Below are 21,807 nucleotides of genomic sequence, written 5' to 3' on the forward strand. Positions count from 1 at the left end.
GGTAATGCCTCTTCCTTCTATGCTGTAGACTGGGGTTCAATCCCCAACTGGGTAAGCACCCTACACTATACCAATGAGAGTCCTTGGGCAAATCCTCACACTACCTTCGCCTACCTGTGTAAAATGATCAAACTGTATGTCGCTCTGGATAAGAGCATCTGCCAAATGCCAAAAAAGATGCACTAGATGCCACCAAACTCCAGTGCTTTTAGAACTTCTAGACCTTCCTAAGTGTGGCTTAAGCATGACCTGTCCTTGTATTAATTACTAATGTGGTTTATCTGTGCCTCGTCTTGCTTGCTTTTTAAGGAACTGGAGAACCAGTCTTGAAGCCTTCTGTCTGCTATGATTTTTTGCCTTGCATTTTATAAATATTCTGTTTTCTTGGTGTTTTAAGCCTGTTATACTTTGGGAGCTGCTGAATGTGTGATGAAATTCTGCATTTATATGTGAAGCCAAAGGAAGTATGAAGAATCACTGTAGCCTTCTACAATGGAGTAGTGAAGCTGTGAAAGATGAGCTAGCAAACTGCAACTGAGACAGTTCCCTAGAGACTCTTATAGCAACAGCTCTTCAACTAGATCAACTCATTCATGAGAGCAGAAAGCAAAGGAGACACATTAACATAGCTGCTCAAATATCCACACATCCCTTGTCAACAGCTCCCTTGGAGCCATCACAGTCTCCTCATGCTGGAGATGAACCCATGCAACTGAGTCACTTTCGCCTTTCTCCATAAGAAAGTGGACACAGACACAATGAATGAGCCTGTGAGTTAAAATGCTCTTCTAACTGCTTAAACATTAACAAATATGGATATGTTTATTTATTAAGTGAACGACAACGCTGTTTATGTATCACCTTTTAGCCCTTCATCCTGTTCATTAGTGATGATATCCTCATTGCTCTCTCGAGTGTCCACTACACCAATTTGGAGAGATAAATATACAAGTTATTTTTTCTGTGTTGAAGCTTTGGTTTTAAATTGTAAATCAATCATTAATTACACAATAAGAAGACTTACTTTCCATAATGCTGGAGTTTGGTCCCATGGTAACAGCATCATCATAGACATCTGCTGAGTATTCGGTCACAATTTTGGGAAAAAAGTCATTAAATCAGCTTCAGTATCATCAGTGACTGTGTTCATGTTTGAGATTACAGTGTTGTTACATTACAAGTCAAACCTGTTACAGCAGCTGAGCTCTGATCAGCAGTGATGACATCATCATAAATCTGCGCTAAGCCCTCTACAACAAAACACAGAGATATTTAAATTACATAAAACTGTATTTTACACGGTTGTATTTGAAGGTGTTTCAGACACAGCTGTGTGCTGGGTTTCTGTAACATTTGTTACTATCAATGTAGACTGTTTTGCATTTTTTAAGCATTTACAAAATGATATTTTAATTTGAATAAAAATTAATACATTGGCTCGATTTTGCAGGTGTGACGGGCATATGTGGGCACCGAAATGCCTTCCTGCACTTATGTGTGGACCACTGTTGTAAGGGTCAGTAAAGCTCCACAAATGGTTCACAAAGATATTACAAATACAGATTATTCTATTTTCATAACATTAGTAATGATTTTAATCCCTACTTTATTTCTTCTTTCTCAACTAAAATCCCCAAACAGAAACACACCTGCTACACTAACAGAGATCTGTCCAGCAGTGATGACATCATCATAGCTGTCTGCTGTGTCCTCTTTTGCTGATTCACCTAAATCAAATAAAAGCAGACTGTATTTATAAACATAAAAAATGGATATCAAATCCCTAAATCACAATTACTCATTGGACAACAATGAAATGCAAAAAATGATAAGACTATAGAGACAAACAAATCTCAGTTGAAGTCCTACCTGAGTGCTGACCAAAGAGTCACTTCTGGAGTTATTTTGTTTTTTTATTGTGTTTGTATGTGTATAAGTAAGAGAGGACATTAGGTGTGATGTGGATGAGAATTTTACTCTGAGCCCAAATGTTCTTGGCATAGAAGAGACATGGCTAAAACAAACTTGACTAAATGTATTTATTTGTGTACATGTATTTATAATGAATTCTCTAATTTCTATTGGTGAGTAATATTTCTCATTTGTATGGAATTTCAGATCTTCTTACCCAAGTGGAGCTCCTCATCCACATCCTCATATCCTGAATGCTGTTCTTCAGAGGGGATACTTCCTGTTAGAGGAGAGCAGAACAGTGATGAAGCATGTTCAGAATACAGAACCCCCACACTCGTGTGTGTTGGAAGTGCTGTGGGTTCACAATCATGCATTGCAATCCCACACACACATGTATTCCCTCCATAGAAATTTTAATTCTCTAAATACTGGTTTAATCCTAAACATTTCCATAACTGTGGCATATGAAACATACATACGGATAAATTATCTTATTTTTAAGCTGTGATTGTTATAATCACTAAAATGCCAAAAGTATTCATTTGTCTGTCTTCACACACATATGAACTTGAGTTACATCCCATTCTTAATCCACAGTGTTTAATATGATGCCGGCCCACCCTTTGTAGCTATAACAGCTTCAACTCTTCTGTGAAGGCTTTCCACAAGGTTTAGGAGTGTGTTTATGGGAATTTTTTTTCTGGAATTCTTCCAGAAGTGCATTTGTGAGGTCAGACACTGATGTTGGACGAGAAGGCCTGGCTCGTAGTTTCTGCTCTAATTCATCCCAAAGGTGTTCTATAGGGTTAAGGTCAGGACTGTACAGGCCAGTCAAGTTCTTATACACCAAACTCGCTCATCCATGTCTTTATGGACCTTGCTTTGTGCACTGGTGCGCAGTCATGTTAAAAAAGGAAGGGGCCATCCCCAAACTGTTCCCACAAAGTTGGGAGCATGAAATTGTCAAAATCTCTTGGTCTGATGACTTGTCCGTCGGATTGAGAGACGGAGAAGCTTGATTCGTCACTCCAGAGAACACGTTTCCACCGCTCTACAGTCCAGTGGCAGTGTGCTTTACACCACTGCATCTGACGCTTTGCATTGTGCTTGGTGATGTAAGGCTTGGATGCAGCATGCTTGGCCATGGAAACCCATTCCATGAAGCTCTATGCACCTCAGCATCCGTTGACCCCGCTCTGTCATTTTACGTGGTCTACCACTTCGTGGCTGAGTTGCTGTTGTTCCCAATCACTTCCACTTTGTTATAATACCACTGACGGTTGACTGGAAAGTTTAGTAGCAAGGAAATTTCATGACTGGACTTGTTGCACAGGTGGCATCCTATCACGGTACTATGCTGGAATTAACTGAGCTCCTGAGAGTGACCCATTCTTTTACAAATGTTTGTAGAAGCAGTCTGCATGCCTAGGTACTTTTTATACACCCGTGGCCATGGAAGCAATTAGAACACCTGAATTCAATTATTTGGATTATTTTGGCAATACAGTGTATCTTAGTGGAATGGAAATTGTCTCACACATGTTCTGGTCCTCTTACCTGTGAGAAGCTCCTCATCCACATTCTCATATCCTGAATGCTGTGCTTCAGAGAGGATACTTCCTGTTAAAAGAGAGCAGAAAAATCATCTGAGTGCAGTGGACCATTGCAAGCTACTGGTGGGTGACATCATCAGTTGACTTTGTATTTTGTTAAAATTCAGCCACAACAAAAATGAATTGAATACAAATCATCTTTTGGTCTTGTTCCAACATCATGATTTACAATAACAAAAAGACTTCAATATAAGATGCATCTTTTCTTGGAATGCCTCCTCTCTCCTCAGTTTCTCAACTGATACGTCTTTACAGCTGCTGTGGAACATATGTTCTTAAGGCCTTTACACTTTAAAAATGATTTATTCATGTAATGTTTTTCAGACAACAATACATTAATTAAAGCATGTATTAAAAATGATGACCTATTGGATTTTGTCTCGGAGGACAAAAGGGTCACCCTCAAAGCAAATTAAAATCTCAGGGAAGAAACCTATGACTACTGTGTGGGTTTATGCACCAAACAACAGTTTAGAGTATTCAAGCTTCTTGGAGCGAGTAGGTAGGTTCAGGAAAGGAACCCACTTACAGACTAGAGTATCTTGCTGGAGACTAGTCATTGATTGAACATGTTTGAAAAGATGTTCAAAAGTGTATATGGTACCAGAGCTCTTTGAATCAAAGGTCAGTGATCAACTTTGTTATTGTTTCATCTGACGTAGGACCATATGTTCTGGACACTCAGGTGAAGAAAGGTGTTGAACTGTCAACTGATCACCATCTGGTAGCGAGTTGGATCAGATTTCTGGCAAAACTGCCAGTCTGATCTCATACACCCAAGCGGACAGTGAGGGAGAGCTAGGAAAAACTGAGAGGTAGGTGACGGAGTCAAAATGAACAAAACCTTCATAGTGTAAGCCATCAGACATAACTGTAGCCAAGAGCTTGTTGGGGTGGCAACCCCAGAACCCCCAGTGAACAAGGGTGGTGAGGGAACCATTTAGTTGAAGAAGAAGACCTTTAAGGACTGGTGGGCTGGGATGACTCCTGACTCAGTAGATGGGTGCAGATGGGGAAAAAAGGCAGCAGCAATTGTGGTGGCAGAAACAAAATCCAGAACATGGGAACAGTTTTGAGATGCCATGGAAAAAAAAATGTTTGATTTGCTTCAAGGAGGTTCTCGACAATCATCTGGCGACTCATCAGAGTGGCTTTGCTAAAGTTGTACTCAGCAGGGGTGGAGAAACTCCAGAGTTCCAGAGCACTTTGAGAAACTCCTCACCCAAAAGACATGCCTCCCCCCATGGGGGATGGTAGTCTTTGAGGTACTTGGTATCACTGGGCACTGGGCGTGGATGAGATTTGCCTAGAAATGCTTATGGCTCTGGATGCTTATTCAGGGGGCATGGGAATTTGCTAACTCAGTCTACATGTGGTTTGTGGACTTCAATAAGACTTACAACCAGATTGTGTGGGAGGTCCTATGGGAATATGGAGTGCCAGGGCCACTACTCCGGGCTGTGTCCGTATACTCAGCATTTAGTTGGATTCTGTCAAGGTTGTGCCTTGTCTCCACTTCTGTTTGTGATATTCATGGACAGGGTATTGAGGTGTAGCTAAGGTCAGGAAGTCATTATGTATGGAGGCTGGATGGTGCCATCTCTGCTTTTTGCAGATGATAATGTCCTTTTGCCACCATCACATGGGTGCCTATAACAGCAAAACAGTAAACTCACACAAACCACCCCACAGCCTAGCACAGAGGATACAGCCACCCTTTTCAGAAAAGACATCCTGACAACCTCACAAAGTCTGAGAATACTCCATGGACACATGCCCCTCACAATCTCTCTGCAGTAGGGATTTGGAATGTTTACGCCCCAGTAAACGAACACGCTGTACAACACATGCTTCTTGGCAATTCTTGCTGCTGTCCTCTCTTAGGGCTGTACACAACAGCAGAGAGAGACTGAGCGCTGTGTCCTCCTCCCCAGCATATAGGATCTCCTCAGAGCATCAATCCTTACTTTACTGGAGCTGGAGCTCCAGGATACTTGGCCTTGACCAACCACACCACCAGCACACATCTTAGACTAATCAGGAACAACAATTCACAAGTCTTATGTCTCTGCCACCACGAGTGCGGCAAACCCATAAGGTTCCACGCTTGGCCACTCTGCATGGCCAGGCCTCTTCATGTCCATGGGTAATAGTGGGTCACTACACTAATACTGCAGCCATGGGCTACAGATCAGATAAAATGTGGGAAAAAAGTTCATGTTAACTATTTAGACACAGCCATGGACTCTTATTGACTCTCTGTTGACACACTTGCTCACTCACTCACTTGGCCTCCCGGTTATACTAATTCAATTGGTCACTTATTCATTCATTCACTAATCACTTGATCATACACTTGATGATTTGGTCACTTACTTGGTCACTTGGTCATGCACTCTGTCACTCATTTGCCTAGTCACTCAGTCATTAACTCACTCACTTGGTGACTTGGCTACTCATGCAGTTACTTACTCATTCAGTTATGAACTCAATAAATCACTTACTTGGTCACTCACTCGTCCACTTGTTCTCTTGGGCACTTACTCATTCACCCAATCATTTACTTGCACACTAACTTGTTTGCTTACTTGTGCACTCATTTATCAACTGGTCATTCTCTTTGTCACTTGGTCACTCACTCACCTGGTCAGTCATTCAGTCATTAATTTGGTCATTCACTAACACACTTGGTTACACACTCACTCATCCGATCACTCATTTGGTCACTGACTCATTAATTTGATGACTTGATCAAAGTAACTAATTTGGTCACTCACTTGTTTCAGTCACTAACTCATTAGATCACCCAATCAGTCACTTGGTCACTCAATACATCACTTGTAAAAAATGTATTGATCTCTCACTCAGTGACTCACTCATCCACTCACTGACTTGAGTCCTTACACACTGATTCATTCACTAATTCTTTTGCTCACTTAGTCATTAATTCATCAAGCTACCAATCACTCAGTCACTTGGTCACTCATTTGGTTACTCAATGGATCACATTCTGATCACAGTTCATCCTGTTGCTTACTCAGCCACTCATTTACTTACCTAATGATTTGGTAACTCTTTAGCTTGCTCATTTACTGGGTTTCTCGCTGAGCACTCAGTCAGTCACTGACACTGACGCTTTGTCATTTATTCATTACTTGGTCATTCACTCACTTGATCACATGGACAATCAGTTACTCAATCCATGACTAAATAAGTCACTACTTATTATTTTACTCACATGGTCTCTCAATCAATCACTCAATCATCTTCCCAGTAACTTACTTAATAGGTCACCTAGTCACTCATTTGGTCACTCACTCAATGATTCATCAGTGGTCCAACAGTAACTCGCTTGGTACCTGATTTGATTTGGTCACTCACTTGCTGACTCACTCTTCAATCATTCAGTCAATCACTGTTTGATGAGCTCGCACAGTCAGTGACAGTCTCACACACACCCACACATTTGGTAACTCTAGCTTAGTCTCTCTCTCTCTCTCTCTCTCTCTCTCTCTCTCTCTCTCTCTCTCTCTCAGACACACACACACACACCTGCAGCCGTGTGGTTTCTCTGTATGAACAAAAATGGAAGTTTAACAGGAATTACACAGTTTAACTTTAGCTGCCTAATAGATGCTTATCAGCAGAATTACCTCCTCTCTCTCTCTCTCTCTCTCTCTCTCTCTCTCACACACACACACACACCTGCAGCTGTGTGGTTTCTCTGCATGTACAAATATGGCAGTTTCCCTTTAGCTGCTTAAGAGATGCTTATCAGCTGAATTAACACGCTACACTACATGTAGATTTACTTTAACTGTATATTTAATCTAATATACACTAAACTATCATTTAACTGATTTACTCTTTTTAATAAAAGACTAGGAAAAATATGCTGAAATAATTCTTACTCATTAACTCACTGACTTGAGTTAATGATACATTCACTCACACACTTGCTCATTCGCTCAGATACTCATTCAGTCACGCACTTGCTCACACATCCACTCAACAATTATCTGCCATGCTGACACATTCGCATTCTTACTCACACACCTGCTCACTCACTCACACACTCACTCATTTGCACTCTTGATCCCTTACTGGCTCACTTTCTTGCTCACTCCTTCACTTGCTCTCTTATTGATTGACCTGCTAACTCTTGGGCTGTCTGTGAATACTTAATTAACTTTCCCTCTTATCACTTATTCTCACACACACACACACACACACACACACACACACACACACACACACACACACACACACACACACACACACACACACTAATTCACTCATTTGATTGTTTACTTTCTCAGTTACTGATCAGCTGCCTGACTGACTCAAACACAGACTGCATCCTAATAACTAAAATATAGTTAATGCAATAAATATATATATATATATATATATATATATATATATTGCAATATAGTCACAACAGTCATAGCCTACAGATCAGTCAAAATCTAGTAAAAAAGGGTCCATTTAACAATTCAGACACAACCACAGACTCACTGATTGACTCTCACTCTGTTGACTAACTGATTCATTCAGTAGCAACACTTTCTCACCCGTCCATTCATTTACTTGCACACACATTTACTAACTCACTTTAAAAAAAATCTCTGACTGACTGATTCATTTGGTCACTCACTTGATCACTCAGTCACTCAAATGGTCTCTCACTCACTCACCTCATCACTCATTTGGTCCTATGCTCGCTCACTCACTTGGCTTTTGGGTCAATCTTATTAACTGTAATACTTGGTCACTCACTCATTCACTCAGTAATCACTTGGTCACTCACTTGATCAAACTAACACTTGGTCACTTTGTCACTCACTTGCCTGGTCACTCATCCAGTCACTAACTCACCTTGGTCAAAGTAACCCACTTGGTCATTTGGTCAGTTAATTATTCACTAACCCGATCACTCACTTGTTCACTTACTCATTTAGTCACTTTGTCATTCATTCAGTCACTTACTTATCCATTCATTCACTTTGGTTTTCACTAACACATCCATTCAGTCACTCATTCACCTGGCTACTTTCTTAATTACGTCCCTCATTCATCAATCAGTCCTTTAATTGGTCACTCACTTGGTCACTTGCTCTCTCATTCAGTCACTCACTTAATTACTCACTTGGCCACTAACTTAATCGGTCATTTACTTGCTCACTTTGTTACTCACTTGTTCACTCTATGAACAGCTCATTTTGTTGCTTACTCAGTCACTCGTTTGGTCACTTGGTCACTAATCTGGTCATCCAGTTGCTAACTTTGCCTTAGTCACTCACTGATCACTCCATCACAGACTCAGCCACTCATTTAGTTACCCACTGATTCTGTAACTACATGCTCAGTTACTGGGTCTCTCACTGATCACTCAATCAGTCATTGTTGCTGTAACATGGTGACTTGGTCATTCACACACTACTTGGTTGTTCACTTATTGGGTCACATGGACAATCACTCACTTACTCAATATCTCACTACTATCAATCCTTCAATCACATTTTCTGTACCATCATTAGATCACTCACTCAGACACATGCACTCATTTAGTTACTTGTCATTCTGTCAATCATTCATTGATCAATTGCCTTGCACACACAACCACCCCCCAACACACACACATAAGGTGTTACCCCTACTCTCTCCTTTTCTTCTTCCTCTCTCTCTCTCTCTCTCTCTCTCTCTCTCTCACTCACACACACACGCACACACACACACCTGTAGCTGTGTGGTTTCTCTGTATGTCCAAAAATGGAAGTTTTACAGGAATTACTCAATTTAACTTCAGCTGCCTAATAGATGCTTATCAGCAGAATAAACACACTACACTACATGTAGAGCTACTCTAACTGTACAGTTAATCTAATAAACTGACTGATTTATTCTTATTATTAATACCCTGAAAACTATATTAAACTATACATAAAAATGTTAATTTGAGCAAATTGCCTATTAACTTGATCAAATGAACATGTATTGCATTTTTTCAGTTAAGTATAAGTGTGTAAATATATTTTAATTGAATATATTGAACCTCATGCAGAGCACTACATACTATATCACTCACCCCTTTGAGTGGAGTTATTTCCTTTAGTGATGTATCTACGGTCAATCTCCTCATAGACTACCTCAGTCAGAGTCTTACGCCTCCTCTTAGAGAGCACTGTGAGGGAGACAAAGAAACATGGAGCCAGTTCAGTAGAAGAGAGGACTGATGACAGATTGAAGGACTAATGATGTTAAGAGAATGTATAGAAAGTGGATTGTAGATGATCTCTGACTCTCTCTACCTCTCCTGAGCACTCTGTTCTGGTAAAACAGCACAAACAGAAGGACTAAGGCCAGGAAGAGCACCGCTCCCAGAACCAGGAGAAAAACTGGATAGATGGGTGGAACAACTGGTGGAGGAGTTTGCAGAGGAGGGGTTTTTGTCTTAACTGGCTGACGAACTGTAAACAAATTAAAACACAGCACTGTGTGAAGCACATAATAACCTCTTCAGAAACATTTATTAAAATGACAAAATAGTACCTGTGGTGGTGGTGGTTGTAATTATGGGTGTAGTAGTAGAAGGCATAGATTTGTCTGTAAATGCAGAAGCAATTCACAAAATTAAAAATCCAACAAAGCACAAAAAACAAACACTCATTAAAGTGGAATCATGTTAACTAGCAATTCCACTATCATTAGTCATGAGAAAAAAAAATATACTGAAATGTGTTGTGCATGCGCTGCTGTGAGTCATCCTGTAAACCCAGACATAATAAGGTGTGGATGTGCGGATCAGATCTCAAGAGGATTTTGGACCACATCATGTCTCTATTTATTAATGTCACACAGCTAGGCTCAAAAAAGCAAGTCTAGCTTCATGATTCAGTCTCAAATGCGAAAACCATATTATACTGATGACATGATGACCATACTAGATAACTCACTTACATCCTTGGAAGACCTCAAATGTCCTTTCTGTTTAAATTCTTCGAGTTCTCCTTGAATATTTTTTTTTTAACATGCTCATGTTAGGGAAGGAGTCTAAAGCTCACCTGTTGTTACAAAATTTCCACCAGAGAGGTCTCCAAATCTTACATAATGTAGCTTTAAGGACTGCATACCTCAATATACTTTTCCAAGCAGCCTTGCGCATTACTAAGACCCATGTAAAATTGTTTTGATTCGAGTTAGGAAATCTCCTCTGACCTGTACAGGTGACTCCAGCATCCTGCTTGTGGGAGCAGTCAGTGTGGTCCTTCAGGGAATGGGGACAGTCCCACAGGTGAATCTCATTCCCTCTACACTTCACTCTGTTCAGCCAGATAGGCCCTTCACCAGCACCAAAGACAGCACTCCCATCAGCACTCAGCGCCGGCCCACAGCCCAGCTGCCGGCAGACCACCTGAGCATCTCTGATGTCCCACAGTTCATCACAGACAGACCCCCACACAGTGTTGTGATTCACCTCCAGTCTCCCAGAGCAACTTCCATTTCCTCCTCTCAGCCTGAGATGCAGGTGATCTACATCACACACATCACACATGAGGAGATAGAGAAACACTGACTATGCAGGATAGTCTGAGAATAAACTTCAATACAGCTATAAACTACTAAAATAACAGGGGACTAACACCTTATTATTATTAATGTGTGTTCTTACCTGTGCAGTGTCTCTGATGAGGAGATGTTGAGGAGCATTTCAGATGACTTCTGTGCTTAAAATTTCCCTCATCTTTGAATATGTCAAAGTAGTTTATTTATATGTAGCTGTTAGATGTAAATCTATTGTACTAATATTCTGACAGTCTAGATCAAATTTATTTTCACACATGGTATTCATGACAACATATGAAAGTACAATAAGCTCCCTACCTGAGCATTTAATGTGAGCTACCTCGTTGCGATTATCACAGTTGTTCTGTCCCCAGGGTGAAGATGGACAATGCCACACACTGGAGTCATGACTCCTGCATTTCAGATCATCCAGCCAGTTAGGAGCTGATTCCACTCTTCCTTTAAACGCCCTCTGACTGTCCATTCTTCCACAGTTCAGCTCCTGACAGATCACATTAGCTGTTTCTTCTGTCATTCCATTTTCACACGCATTACCCCAGGATCCATTGTAGAACACTTCCAGATTTCCCTCACAGCCCTCAGTGAGTCTGAACTCTTTAAACTCTGGTGAGAGAAAAACAACTTGTACTGAGTCTTGATACTTGTTGTGAATACGCTTTTGTACATGTAATAACCTGAGTTTTGTGCAATCAGGATACTTTATTTGTTGAAAAATGCATTTCATTTTATTATGCACTGAGGCATTAAATGTATTTCATTTTGTTATAAATAAATAGATAATTTCATCGTTCTACAGAAAGAAAAAACGAGTTAAAAATAGTAAATTCACTTAATTATTTCATGATTGTTTATAAGTTAACACCCAGGTATTTGTCATGATTCCAAGTGTGCTCGCGAAATGTGAGTTCGTGAGGGAAAGTAAAATAACGCGAGAAGTGAGTTTGAAAAAAAAGAAAAAAGCGCGGACTGGTGTGTGTTCGGGTGGACAGGCACGGAGATCGTTTGAGCCCAGAAAACGTTATAAAAGTGCTTGCTGCTGAGTTTGTCCGGCCTGGATCCTCGTTCCTTACTCCAAATGATCGCGGGAGGAGATCGTGGCCGACCTGCACGGTAGAGGAGTGAGTTTGAACGAGTTTTGAGGACCAAGTCGAGGAGCTAAGCTACGCTAGAGCTAGCGCTGCTGCCGACCGTGAGGATTTCGCCTTAGGAAGAGCCGAACGGGATTTAAAGTGCGACACGCGGATCCAGCCAACTATCTGCATCGTGGGACGAGAGCCAGGGGAGTTGGAATTCGGTGTTGTGCATCTTCTGAGTTCGTGACGACGAGGAAAGTACTTCAGACCGGTAGTGTTACTGTTTTCATTAAGGGATATGAGCTCCAACGCGCGCCACCAAACTTAGGAGTGAGTTTTCATACAATACTAAGAGTGCACTCTAAAAAAACTTTAAAACTATACAAAAAGGCCGAAGTTAATTTATTTTTGACTGGGGAGTTTGTGTTATGTTTGGCATTTCATTAATATAAATTTCTAAAAAGTACATTATTGTGTGGATATTGTTTTTGTTGTACACTATATTTGTTTACCATGGGAAACCTCTTTAGAATCAGTTAAACTCCTAGACACAGTTCATATACATTGGAATGTCTTTTTCACCACAGTGAGATTACAAATTGAAGAGAACCTACGAAAGGTGGTATCTTATAGCGAGCTGAGTGGTGAAAGGGTTACATTTTTGGGGGCTCGTTCCGGGATTATTATTTTTGTGTAAATATTGTTTGTGTACAGATTACCCAGTTTGGATTGAATGCAAATGTTTCGTTATTAAGTTGCTGTGCTAAATTCTGATTTTTGCTAACAAAATGGATGCAGCAAGGATTGAAAGGTGGTGTGAAAAACATCAGTTATCTTTTGCTAAGGCCATTGTTTTGAGTGGTGTTTCTGATGTGACAGACGATGTTCTACTTGCAGCTCTTAACACAGTCAAGGCTATAGGAAAGACCAGAATAGTAGAGAAATGTTTCGACACAAACACTAAAACTGACTTTGTACTTGTTCAGACCTCTGCTACAGTGACTGGACAGACTTTACCAAATGCTATCGGCATTCCTGGCGAAGTTGGTCCCTGGCCTCTTCATGTACTTCCTGCGGTCACAGAATTTGAACAATTTCAAGCCAAGCTGCTGTCATTTCTTAAAAGTGAAGGCAAAAGCATCGCTGATGTTAAAGGACTATTAAACCCTCCCTCGCTAGATGTAAATGCTGCTCTTGTCAATGCTATTAGCTCTCTTGTGGACAAATGCAATGCTGCGCCACCTGACACTCAAAGCTACAGGAAGCTGCGGATGTTTTCTGGAGTCAGACCAACCCCTAGTGGCGAAGATGAGTATGACGCTTGGGCAGAGCAAACTACACACATGCTGGAGGAATGGCAATGTGGAGACAGCGTAAAGAAACAAAGGATAGTTGAGAGTCTGAGAGGCCCAGCCGCCGACATAATAAGATTCTCAAGAGCGCAAAATCCCAACGCCACATCAAATGATTATATGCAGGCACTGGAAACAGCATTTGGAACTACTGAAAGTTCAGCTGATCTCCTAGTCAAGTTCAGAAGCACATTTCAAATTGAGGGAGAGAAACTGTCAACATACCTGTTACGACTAGACAAACTGCTGCATTGTGTGTTCCGGAAGGGAGGCTTGCAGTTATCTGACATGAATCGACTCCGTACTGAACAAGTTGTACGAGGCGCTCTACCACATGATATGACTGCAATGCGCATACGGATGACACACAAGCTAAGAGAACCTCTAACCTTCAGTGAACTCTTGAAAGAAGTCAGAGAAGAAGAAGATATGCTGCAGGGCAGAAATGACACTAAAAGTGCCGTAATGTCAAAAGCAGTCACTTCTGTCACCACGTCCTCACCTGAAGTCAAAACTGACCCTGAGGTGGAACGACTCAAAAGGGAACTCAAGGAAATGAAAGCTGAAATGAGCAATCTAAAAGTTGTGAGCGTCGCCACAGCTGCAGTACAACCTGAAATAAAGAGTACAAACTATGAACGTGCAAATAAAAGCAAGTACAAAGGGAGTTCATTGGCACAAAGGCCAAAGACTAATTCAGAGATTCCTCTTGGCGTATTTTGCTACAAGTGTGGAGAAGATGGTCACTACATGCGAGATTGTAATAGCCCAGAAAATCTCCTAAGAGTCAACAAACGTCTTATCAAACTGACAAAGAAATTGGGAAACTACCACGGGGCCCAGTAGTGGAACGGCCTGGGGTCCCGCTGGTAAAGACACGTTCCAAGAGCATCAAAACAGAGAAAGAAGTGGAAGACACTATTCCCCAAGGCTTAGTTGGCCCTAGTTCTGCTGTACCAGTACAGATTGAAGGCATTTACACTAAAGCTATTCTTGACACTGGTTCTCAAGTCACTCTGCTCTATAGATCCTTCTACGACAGATACCTGACTCATCTGCCATTAACGCCTATCAGTGTTCTGCAGATATGGGGCCTCAGTCCCGCTGATTATCCGTACGATGGCTATTTGTCACTAAAGCTGGAGTTCAGGGAAGCTGATGTAGGTGTGACTGAGACCATTGATGCACTTGTGCTAGTCTGTCCCGATCCAGTTGTGAAAGACAATGCATCTATGCTTGTTGGCACAAACACTCCCACTGTGAGAAGACTTCTAAAAAGCTACAAGGACCGTGATGGGGGAAATGTCATGGCAGCGAAACATATCCATCCTGCTTTCAAAAAGGCTTTAGAGGAAATTTCAAAATCCCCACCCGAAACTGACACCTACAGAAGGGGATCCGTTTGGTTTGCTCAAACAAAACCAGTGACATTGCGCCCAGGTGGTGTAGCAAGGGTCAAAGGTGTGCCAAAATTTCAAGGGATTCCAAACACTCAAGCCATTTTGGTGGACTCACCTGATGATCTTACAGGGGAATCAAGGTTTCCAGATCAGCTTTTAGTGAGACCCGAACTGCAGTCAGCCACTGTTTTAAGTTCCAGAAAAATCACTGTCCTGGTTAGGAACAATTCGACAAAAGAGATCTCACTTACCAGAGGTATGCCAATTGCCCACCTCTTCCCTGTTGATGTGCTGTCAATATCGGCCACCAGTAAAGAGATCGATCTTAAGTCTTCAAAGAAACTAACCTCATCATCTTTTGACTTTGGAACATCACCTGTTCCCGAGAAATGGAAAGAAAGACTAGTGACTAAAATGATGGAACACAGTGAAGTTTTCTCTACTCATGAGTTTGATGTAGGCTGTAGTAAAAGCACAATGCTTACAATCAAAATAAACGATGACAAGCCATTTCGAGAAAGGTCCCGTCGCTTACCACCTGCTGACTTAGAAGCACTCAGAGAGCATCTATTGCAGTTGAAAGGTGCTGGCATCATTACAGAATCGTGCAGTCCTTATGCCTCACCTATTGTGGTGGTGAAAAAGAAAACTGGCAAGATTAGGATGTGTGTGGACTATAGGACACTGAACAAGCGTACTATTCCTGATCAGTACACAGTACCCAAAATTGAAGATGCACTTACCTGTCTTAATGGAAGCAAATGGTTCAGCGTTTTAGATCTGCGAAGTGGTTATTACCAAGTGCCCATGAGTGAAGCAGACAAAGAAAAGACCGCTTTTATCTGCCCACTTGGCTTCTACCAGTTCGAAAGGATGCCACAAGGGGTGTCAGGCGCTCCTGCAACATTTCAGCGTATCATGGAAAAAACAGTCGGAGACATGAATTTGCTGGAAGTTTTGGTCTATTTAGATGACCTCATAGTGTTTGGCGCTACACTTGAACAGCACGAGCAAAGACTATTAAAAGTGCTAAACCGCCTAAAAGAGGAAGGCCTTAAGCTGTCCTTAGACAAATGCCAGTTTTGCCAGCCATCAGTGTCTTACGTCGGACACATTGTTTCCCAGAAAGGAGTGTCTACAGATCCAAAGAAAACGGAGGCAGTCACTTCCTGGCCCCGACCAACAACTGTAACCACCCTACGATCATTTCTTGGATTCTGCGGGTATTACAGACGCTTTGTCAAAGATTATTCCAAGGTTGCTTTCCCGCTGAACCAACTTTTGTCTGGCTACCCCCCTCATGGAAAAAGGTTCAAGAATAATCAGGAACAACCCTATTTCAATCCGTCTGAGCCCTTTGGTTCAAGGTGGGATGACCATTGCCAAACAGCTTTTGAAGAGTTAAAGCACCGACTTGTAAACGCTCCAGTACTAGCCTTTGCTAACCCGCAGTTACCCTATGTGCTACATGTTGATGCTAGCAGAGAGGGACTAGGGGGTGTTTTATATCAGGATCAAGGTGAAGGACTAAGACCAGTTGCATTTGTAAGTCGCAGTCTAACCCCATCGGAACGTCACTATCCGGCTCACAAGTTGGAATACCTTGCCTTGAAGTGGGCCGTAGTCGATAAGCTGCACGACTATCTGTACGGTGCAAAGTTTGAAGTCCGAACAGATAGCAACCCTTTGACGTACGTCTTGACGTCAGCCAAACTAGATGCAACGGGTCACCGTTGGCTCGCAGCCTTGTCAACATATGACTTCAGTCTCAAGTACAGAGCCGGTACTCAAAATATTGATGCCGACGCTTTGTCAAGGCGACCGCATCCTGACAAAACTGTTGAACAGCCATGGACTGACATTTCCGCAGATGGTGTGAGAGCTATGTGTCAAGTGTCTACCGTGATCAAGACAGATACTTGTCCTAACAAAGCAGTTGATCATTTAGGCCTTTCCATGCAAGCCATACCCAAGGCCTACTGCAACCTGTCTACACTCAGTGTCAAGGAAATGCCTATTTTGAGCCCCTCTGAGATCTCGAAGGCTCAACAAGAGGATCCCACAATCGGTGAAATATGGAAAGCTCTCAAGCAAGGAGACACAAATCACGCTAAGTCAAAAAGTTCTGCTGGCTCACTACTACGGAGAGAGTGGGACCGACTAAAATTTCAACAGGATGTCATGTACCGAATCACTGTTCCACCTGGCCGAGCGCGCCGTTCACAGTTAGTGTTGCCGGAAAAATTTAGGAAAATGGTGCTGCAGTCACTCCATGATGATTCTGGTCATCTCGGCATTGACAAGACCTATGGACTCATTAAAGAAAGGTTCTATTGGCCTAAAATGAAATCCGACGTCGAAGGACACTGCAAACTCTGTGCTCGGTGCATAACGAGAAAGACACTTCCAAAGAAAGTTGCATCATTGTTCCACATGCAAAGTCATGGCCCTTTGGACCTTGTATGTATGGATTTCTTATCCATTGAACCAGACTCCAACAACACAGAAAATGTCCTGGTCATTACCGATCATTACACCCGCTATGCGCAGGCCTTCCCAACAAGAGATCAGAAAGCTTCTACTGTAGCTAAAGTCCTGCTTGAGAAGTATTTTGTCCATTACGGATTGCCAAAACGCATGCACAGGGATCAGGGAAGAGATTTTGAGAGTCGTCTCATACATGAGTTGCTGAGTTCCCTTGGTGTAGACAAATCAAGAACGACCCCATATCATCCACAAGGGGATCCCCAACCTGAGAGATTTAATAGGACATTGTTAGATATGCTTGGGACCCTAGAGCCTGACAAGAAAAGAAAATGGAGTCAACACATTTCACATTTGGTCCATGCTTACAATTGCACACCAAATGAAGCCACTGGATTCTCGCCTTACTACCTTATGTTTGGGCGTGAAGCAAGGATGCCGGTGGATTTGTGTTTTGGAACATCCAGTGATGATACAAGCCAAGACACTTATCTCCGATACATCACAGACATAAGGAAAGAGTTAAAAACGGCTTACGAACTTGCTGAGGCTGCTGTTGCAAAACAAAATAAAGGAAACAAACAGAGATACGACAAGAAAATCAAATTCTCACAATTGTTACCTGGAGACAGAGTCCTAATACGCAATCTCGGATTACAAGGAAAACATAAGCTAGCAGATCGCTGGAGCTCAACGCCTTATGTTATAGAAAGCCAAATGTCAAACCTACCTGTGTTTCGGCTGAAACCAGAAGATGGAAGTGGACCCATCAAAACCCTGCATCGTAATCACATTTTGCCTCTGGGTCATAAAGTGTGTTTGGATTCAGTGCAAAGCTCAAGGCTTGCTCCAGTAAGAAAAAGAACAAGGAGAAAGAGAAACAATACCAGGAAAGACAACAACGAAACCATCCTCAACCTCGACATGACAGTACAAGGCAATAATGAAGAGGAATACACAGATTCAGAAGATGAAGAATTCGGAGTCTGGTGTGACATACCATTCATGACACAAAATACAAGAGGAGACAAGGAGGCATCAGAACCATTCAGTTTGGATTTGGATATTCAGTCTGAAGATCCAGCTGCTCGAGAGGGACAGGATGCTGACAATGACGAGACTCAACCTGACATAGCTGAGCACACTGACTTGCAAGGGACCAGTGACCCACAGCCGGACTTTCCAAACACTATGATTTTGGACTCGAACCCTGACCCTGACTCTCAAGATGACTTGCGCATTGACAAGACAAGACAATCTAATCGACCTAGGAAAGCCCCCTCGAGACTGACCTACGATACACCGGGTACTCCTAGTGTTACTTACCCTACCGTGAAATATGTTTCGTGTTTGTACAAGTGGATTAGTTCCCCTTTTGCGACCTAGTTGGGTTAAGTTTATTGGATTATATGCCAAGTCATGAGGGCATGCCTTTTTTTGGTGGGGGGAGAGTGTAATAACCTGAGTTTTGTGCAATCAGGATACTTTATTTGTTGAAAAATGCATTTCATTTTATTATGCACTGAGGCATTAAATGTATTTCATTTTGTTATAAATAAATAGATAATTTCATCGTTCTACAGAAAGAAAAAACGAGTTAAAAATAGTAAATTCACTTAATTATTTCATGATTGTTTATAAGTTAACACCCAGGTATTTGTCATGATTTCAAGTGTGCTCGCGAAATGTGAGTTCGTGAGGGAAAGTAAAATAACGCGAGAAGTGAGTTTGAAAAAAAAGAAAAAAGCGCGGACTGGTGTGTGTTCGGGTGGACAGGCACGGAGATCGTTTGAGCCCAGAAAACGTTATAAAAGTGCTTGCTGCTGAGTTTGTCCGGCTTGGATCCTCGTTCCTTACTCCAAATGATCGCGGGAGGAGATCGTGGCCGACCTGCACGGTAGAGGAGTGAGTTTGAACGAGTTTTGAGGACCAAGTCGAGGAGCTAAGCTACGCTAGAGCTAGCGCTGCTGCCGACCGTGAGGATTTCGCCTTAGGAAGAGCCGAACGGGATTTAAAGTGCGACACGCGGATCCAGCCAACTATCTGCATCGTGGGACGAGAGCCAGGGGAGTTGGAATTCGGTGTTGTGCATCTTCTGAGTTCGTGACGACGAGGAAAGTACTTCAGACCGGTAGTGTTACTGTTTTCATTAAGGGATATGAGCTCCAACGCGCGCCACCAAACTTAGGAGTGAGTTTTCATACAATACTAAGAGTGCACTCTAAAAAAACTTTAAAACTATACAAAAAGGCCGAAGTTAATTTATTTTTGACTGGGGAGTTTGTGTTATGTTTGGCATTTCATTAATATAAATTTCTAAAAAGTACATTATTGTGTGGATATTGTTTTTGTTGTACACTATATTTGTTTACCATGGGAAACCTCTTTAGAATCAGTTAAACTCCTAGACACAGTTCATATACATTGGAATGTCTTTTTCACCACAGTGAGATTACAAATTGAAGAGAACCTACGAAAGGTGGTATCTTATAGCGAGCTGAGTGGTGAAAGGGTTACATTTTTGGGGGCTCGTTCCGGGATTATTATTTTTGTGTAAATATTGTTTGTGTACAGATTACCCAGTTTGGATTGAATGCAAATGTTTCGTTATTAAGTTGCTGTGCTAAATTCTGATTTTTGCTAACAAAATGGATGCAGCAAGGATTGAAAGGTGGTGTGAAAAACATCAGTTATCTTTTGCTAAGGCCATTGTTTTGAGTGGTGTTTCTGATGTGACAGACGATGTTCTACTTGCAGCTCTTAACACAGTCAAGGCTATAGGAAAGACCAGAATAGTAGAGAAATGTTTCGACACAAACACTAAAACTGACTTTGTACTTGTTCAGACCTCTGCTACAGTGACTGGACAGACTTTACCAAATGCTATCGGCATTCCTGGCGAAGTTGGTCCCTGGCCTCTTCATGTACTTCCTGCGGTCACAGAATTTGAACAATTTCAAGCCAAGCTGCTGTCATTTCTTAAAAGTGAAGGCAAAAGCATCGCTGATGTTAAAGGACTATTAAACCCTCCCTCGCTAGATGTAAATGCTGCTCTTGTCAATGCTATTAGCTCTCTTGTGGACAAATGCAATGCTGCGCCACCTGACACTCAAAGCTACAGGAAGCTGCGGATGTTTTCTGGAGTCAGACCAACCCCTAGTGGCGAAGATGAGTATGACGCTTGGGCAGAGCAAACTACACACATGCTGGAGGAATGGCAATGTGGAGACAGCGTAAAGAAACAAAGGATAGTTGAGAGTCTGAGAGGCCCAGCCGCCGACATAATAAGATTCTCAAGAGCGCAAAATCCCAACGCCACATCAAATGATTATATGCAGGCACTGGAAACAGCATTTGGAACTACTGAAAGTTCAGCTGATCTCCTAGTCAAGTTCAGAAGCACATTTCAAATTGAGGGAGAGAAACTGTCAACATACCTGTTACGACTAGACAAACTGCTGCATTGTGTGTTCCGGAAGGGAGGCTTGCAGTTATCTGACATGAATCGACTCCGTACTGAACAAGTTGTACGAGGCGCTCTACCACATGATATGACTGCAATGCGCATACGGATGACACACAAGCTAAGAGAACCTCTAACCTTCAGTGAACTCTTGAAAGAAGTCAGAGAAGAAGAAGATATGCTGCAAGGCAGAAATGACACTAAAAGTGCCGTAATGTCAAAAGCAGTCACTTCTGTCACCACGTCCTCACCTGAAGTCAAAACTGACCCTGAGGTGGAACGACTCAAAAGGGAACTCAAGGAAATGAAAGCTGAAATGAGCAATCTAAAAGTTGTGAGCGTCGCCACAGCTGCAGTACAACCTGAAATAAAGAGTACAAACTATGAACGTGCAAATAAAAGCAAGTACAAAGGGAGTTCATTGGCACAAAGGCCAAAGACTAATTCAGAGATTCCTCTTGGCGTATTTTGCTACAAGTGTGGAGAAGATGGTCACTACATGCGAGATTGTAATAGCCCAGAAAATCTCCTAAGAGTCAACAAACGTCTTATCAAACTGACAAAGAAATTGGGAAACTACCACGGGGCCCAGTAGTGGAACGGCCTGGGGTCCCGCTGGTAAAGACACGTTCCAAGAGCATCAAAACAGAGAAAGAAGTGGAAGACACTATTCCCCAAGGCTTAGTTGGCCCTAGTTCTGCTGTACCAGTACAGATTGAAGGCATTTACACTAAAGCTATTCTTGACACTGGTTCTCAAGTCACTCTGCTCTATAGATCCTTCTACGACAGATACCTGACTCATCTGCCATTAACGCCTATCAGTGTTCTGCAGATATGGGGCCTCAGTCCCGCTGATTATCCGTACGATGGCTATTTGTCACTAAAGCTGGAGTTCAGGGAAGCTGATGTAGGTGTGACT

At 42.1% G+C, this 21,807-nt stretch overlaps 1 protein-coding gene across 1 annotated transcript in view; it reads right to left on the reverse strand.

The window, feature by feature from the left end:
* Positions 1-21,807, reverse strand: part of LOC119263728 (antigen WC1.1-like) — a 97,123-nt gene that overhangs the window by 65,507 nt on the left and 9,809 nt on the right. The window contains exons 7-16 of the mRNA XM_037540222.1: positions 11,412-11,717; positions 11,200-11,271; positions 10,746-11,060; positions 10,080-10,133; positions 9,839-9,997; positions 9,616-9,711; positions 3,472-3,534; positions 2,129-2,191; positions 1,650-1,727; positions 1,188-1,250 (exon numbers count right to left, since the gene is read on the reverse strand). Coding sequence (XP_037396119.1) covers positions 1,188-1,250; positions 1,650-1,727; positions 2,129-2,191; positions 3,472-3,534; positions 9,616-9,711; positions 9,839-9,997; positions 10,080-10,133; positions 10,746-11,060; positions 11,200-11,271; positions 11,412-11,717 — 1,269 coding nt within the window. The remainder of the gene's footprint in view (positions 1-1,187; positions 1,251-1,649; positions 1,728-2,128; positions 2,192-3,471; positions 3,535-9,615; positions 9,712-9,838; positions 9,998-10,079; positions 10,134-10,745; positions 11,061-11,199; positions 11,272-11,411; positions 11,718-21,807) is intronic.

Source organism: Pygocentrus nattereri, chromosome 1, assembly GCF_015220715.1.
Source record: "Pygocentrus nattereri isolate fPygNat1 chromosome 1, fPygNat1.pri, whole genome shotgun sequence".
Lineage (NCBI taxonomy): Eukaryota > Metazoa > Chordata > Actinopteri > Characiformes > Serrasalmidae > Pygocentrus > Pygocentrus nattereri.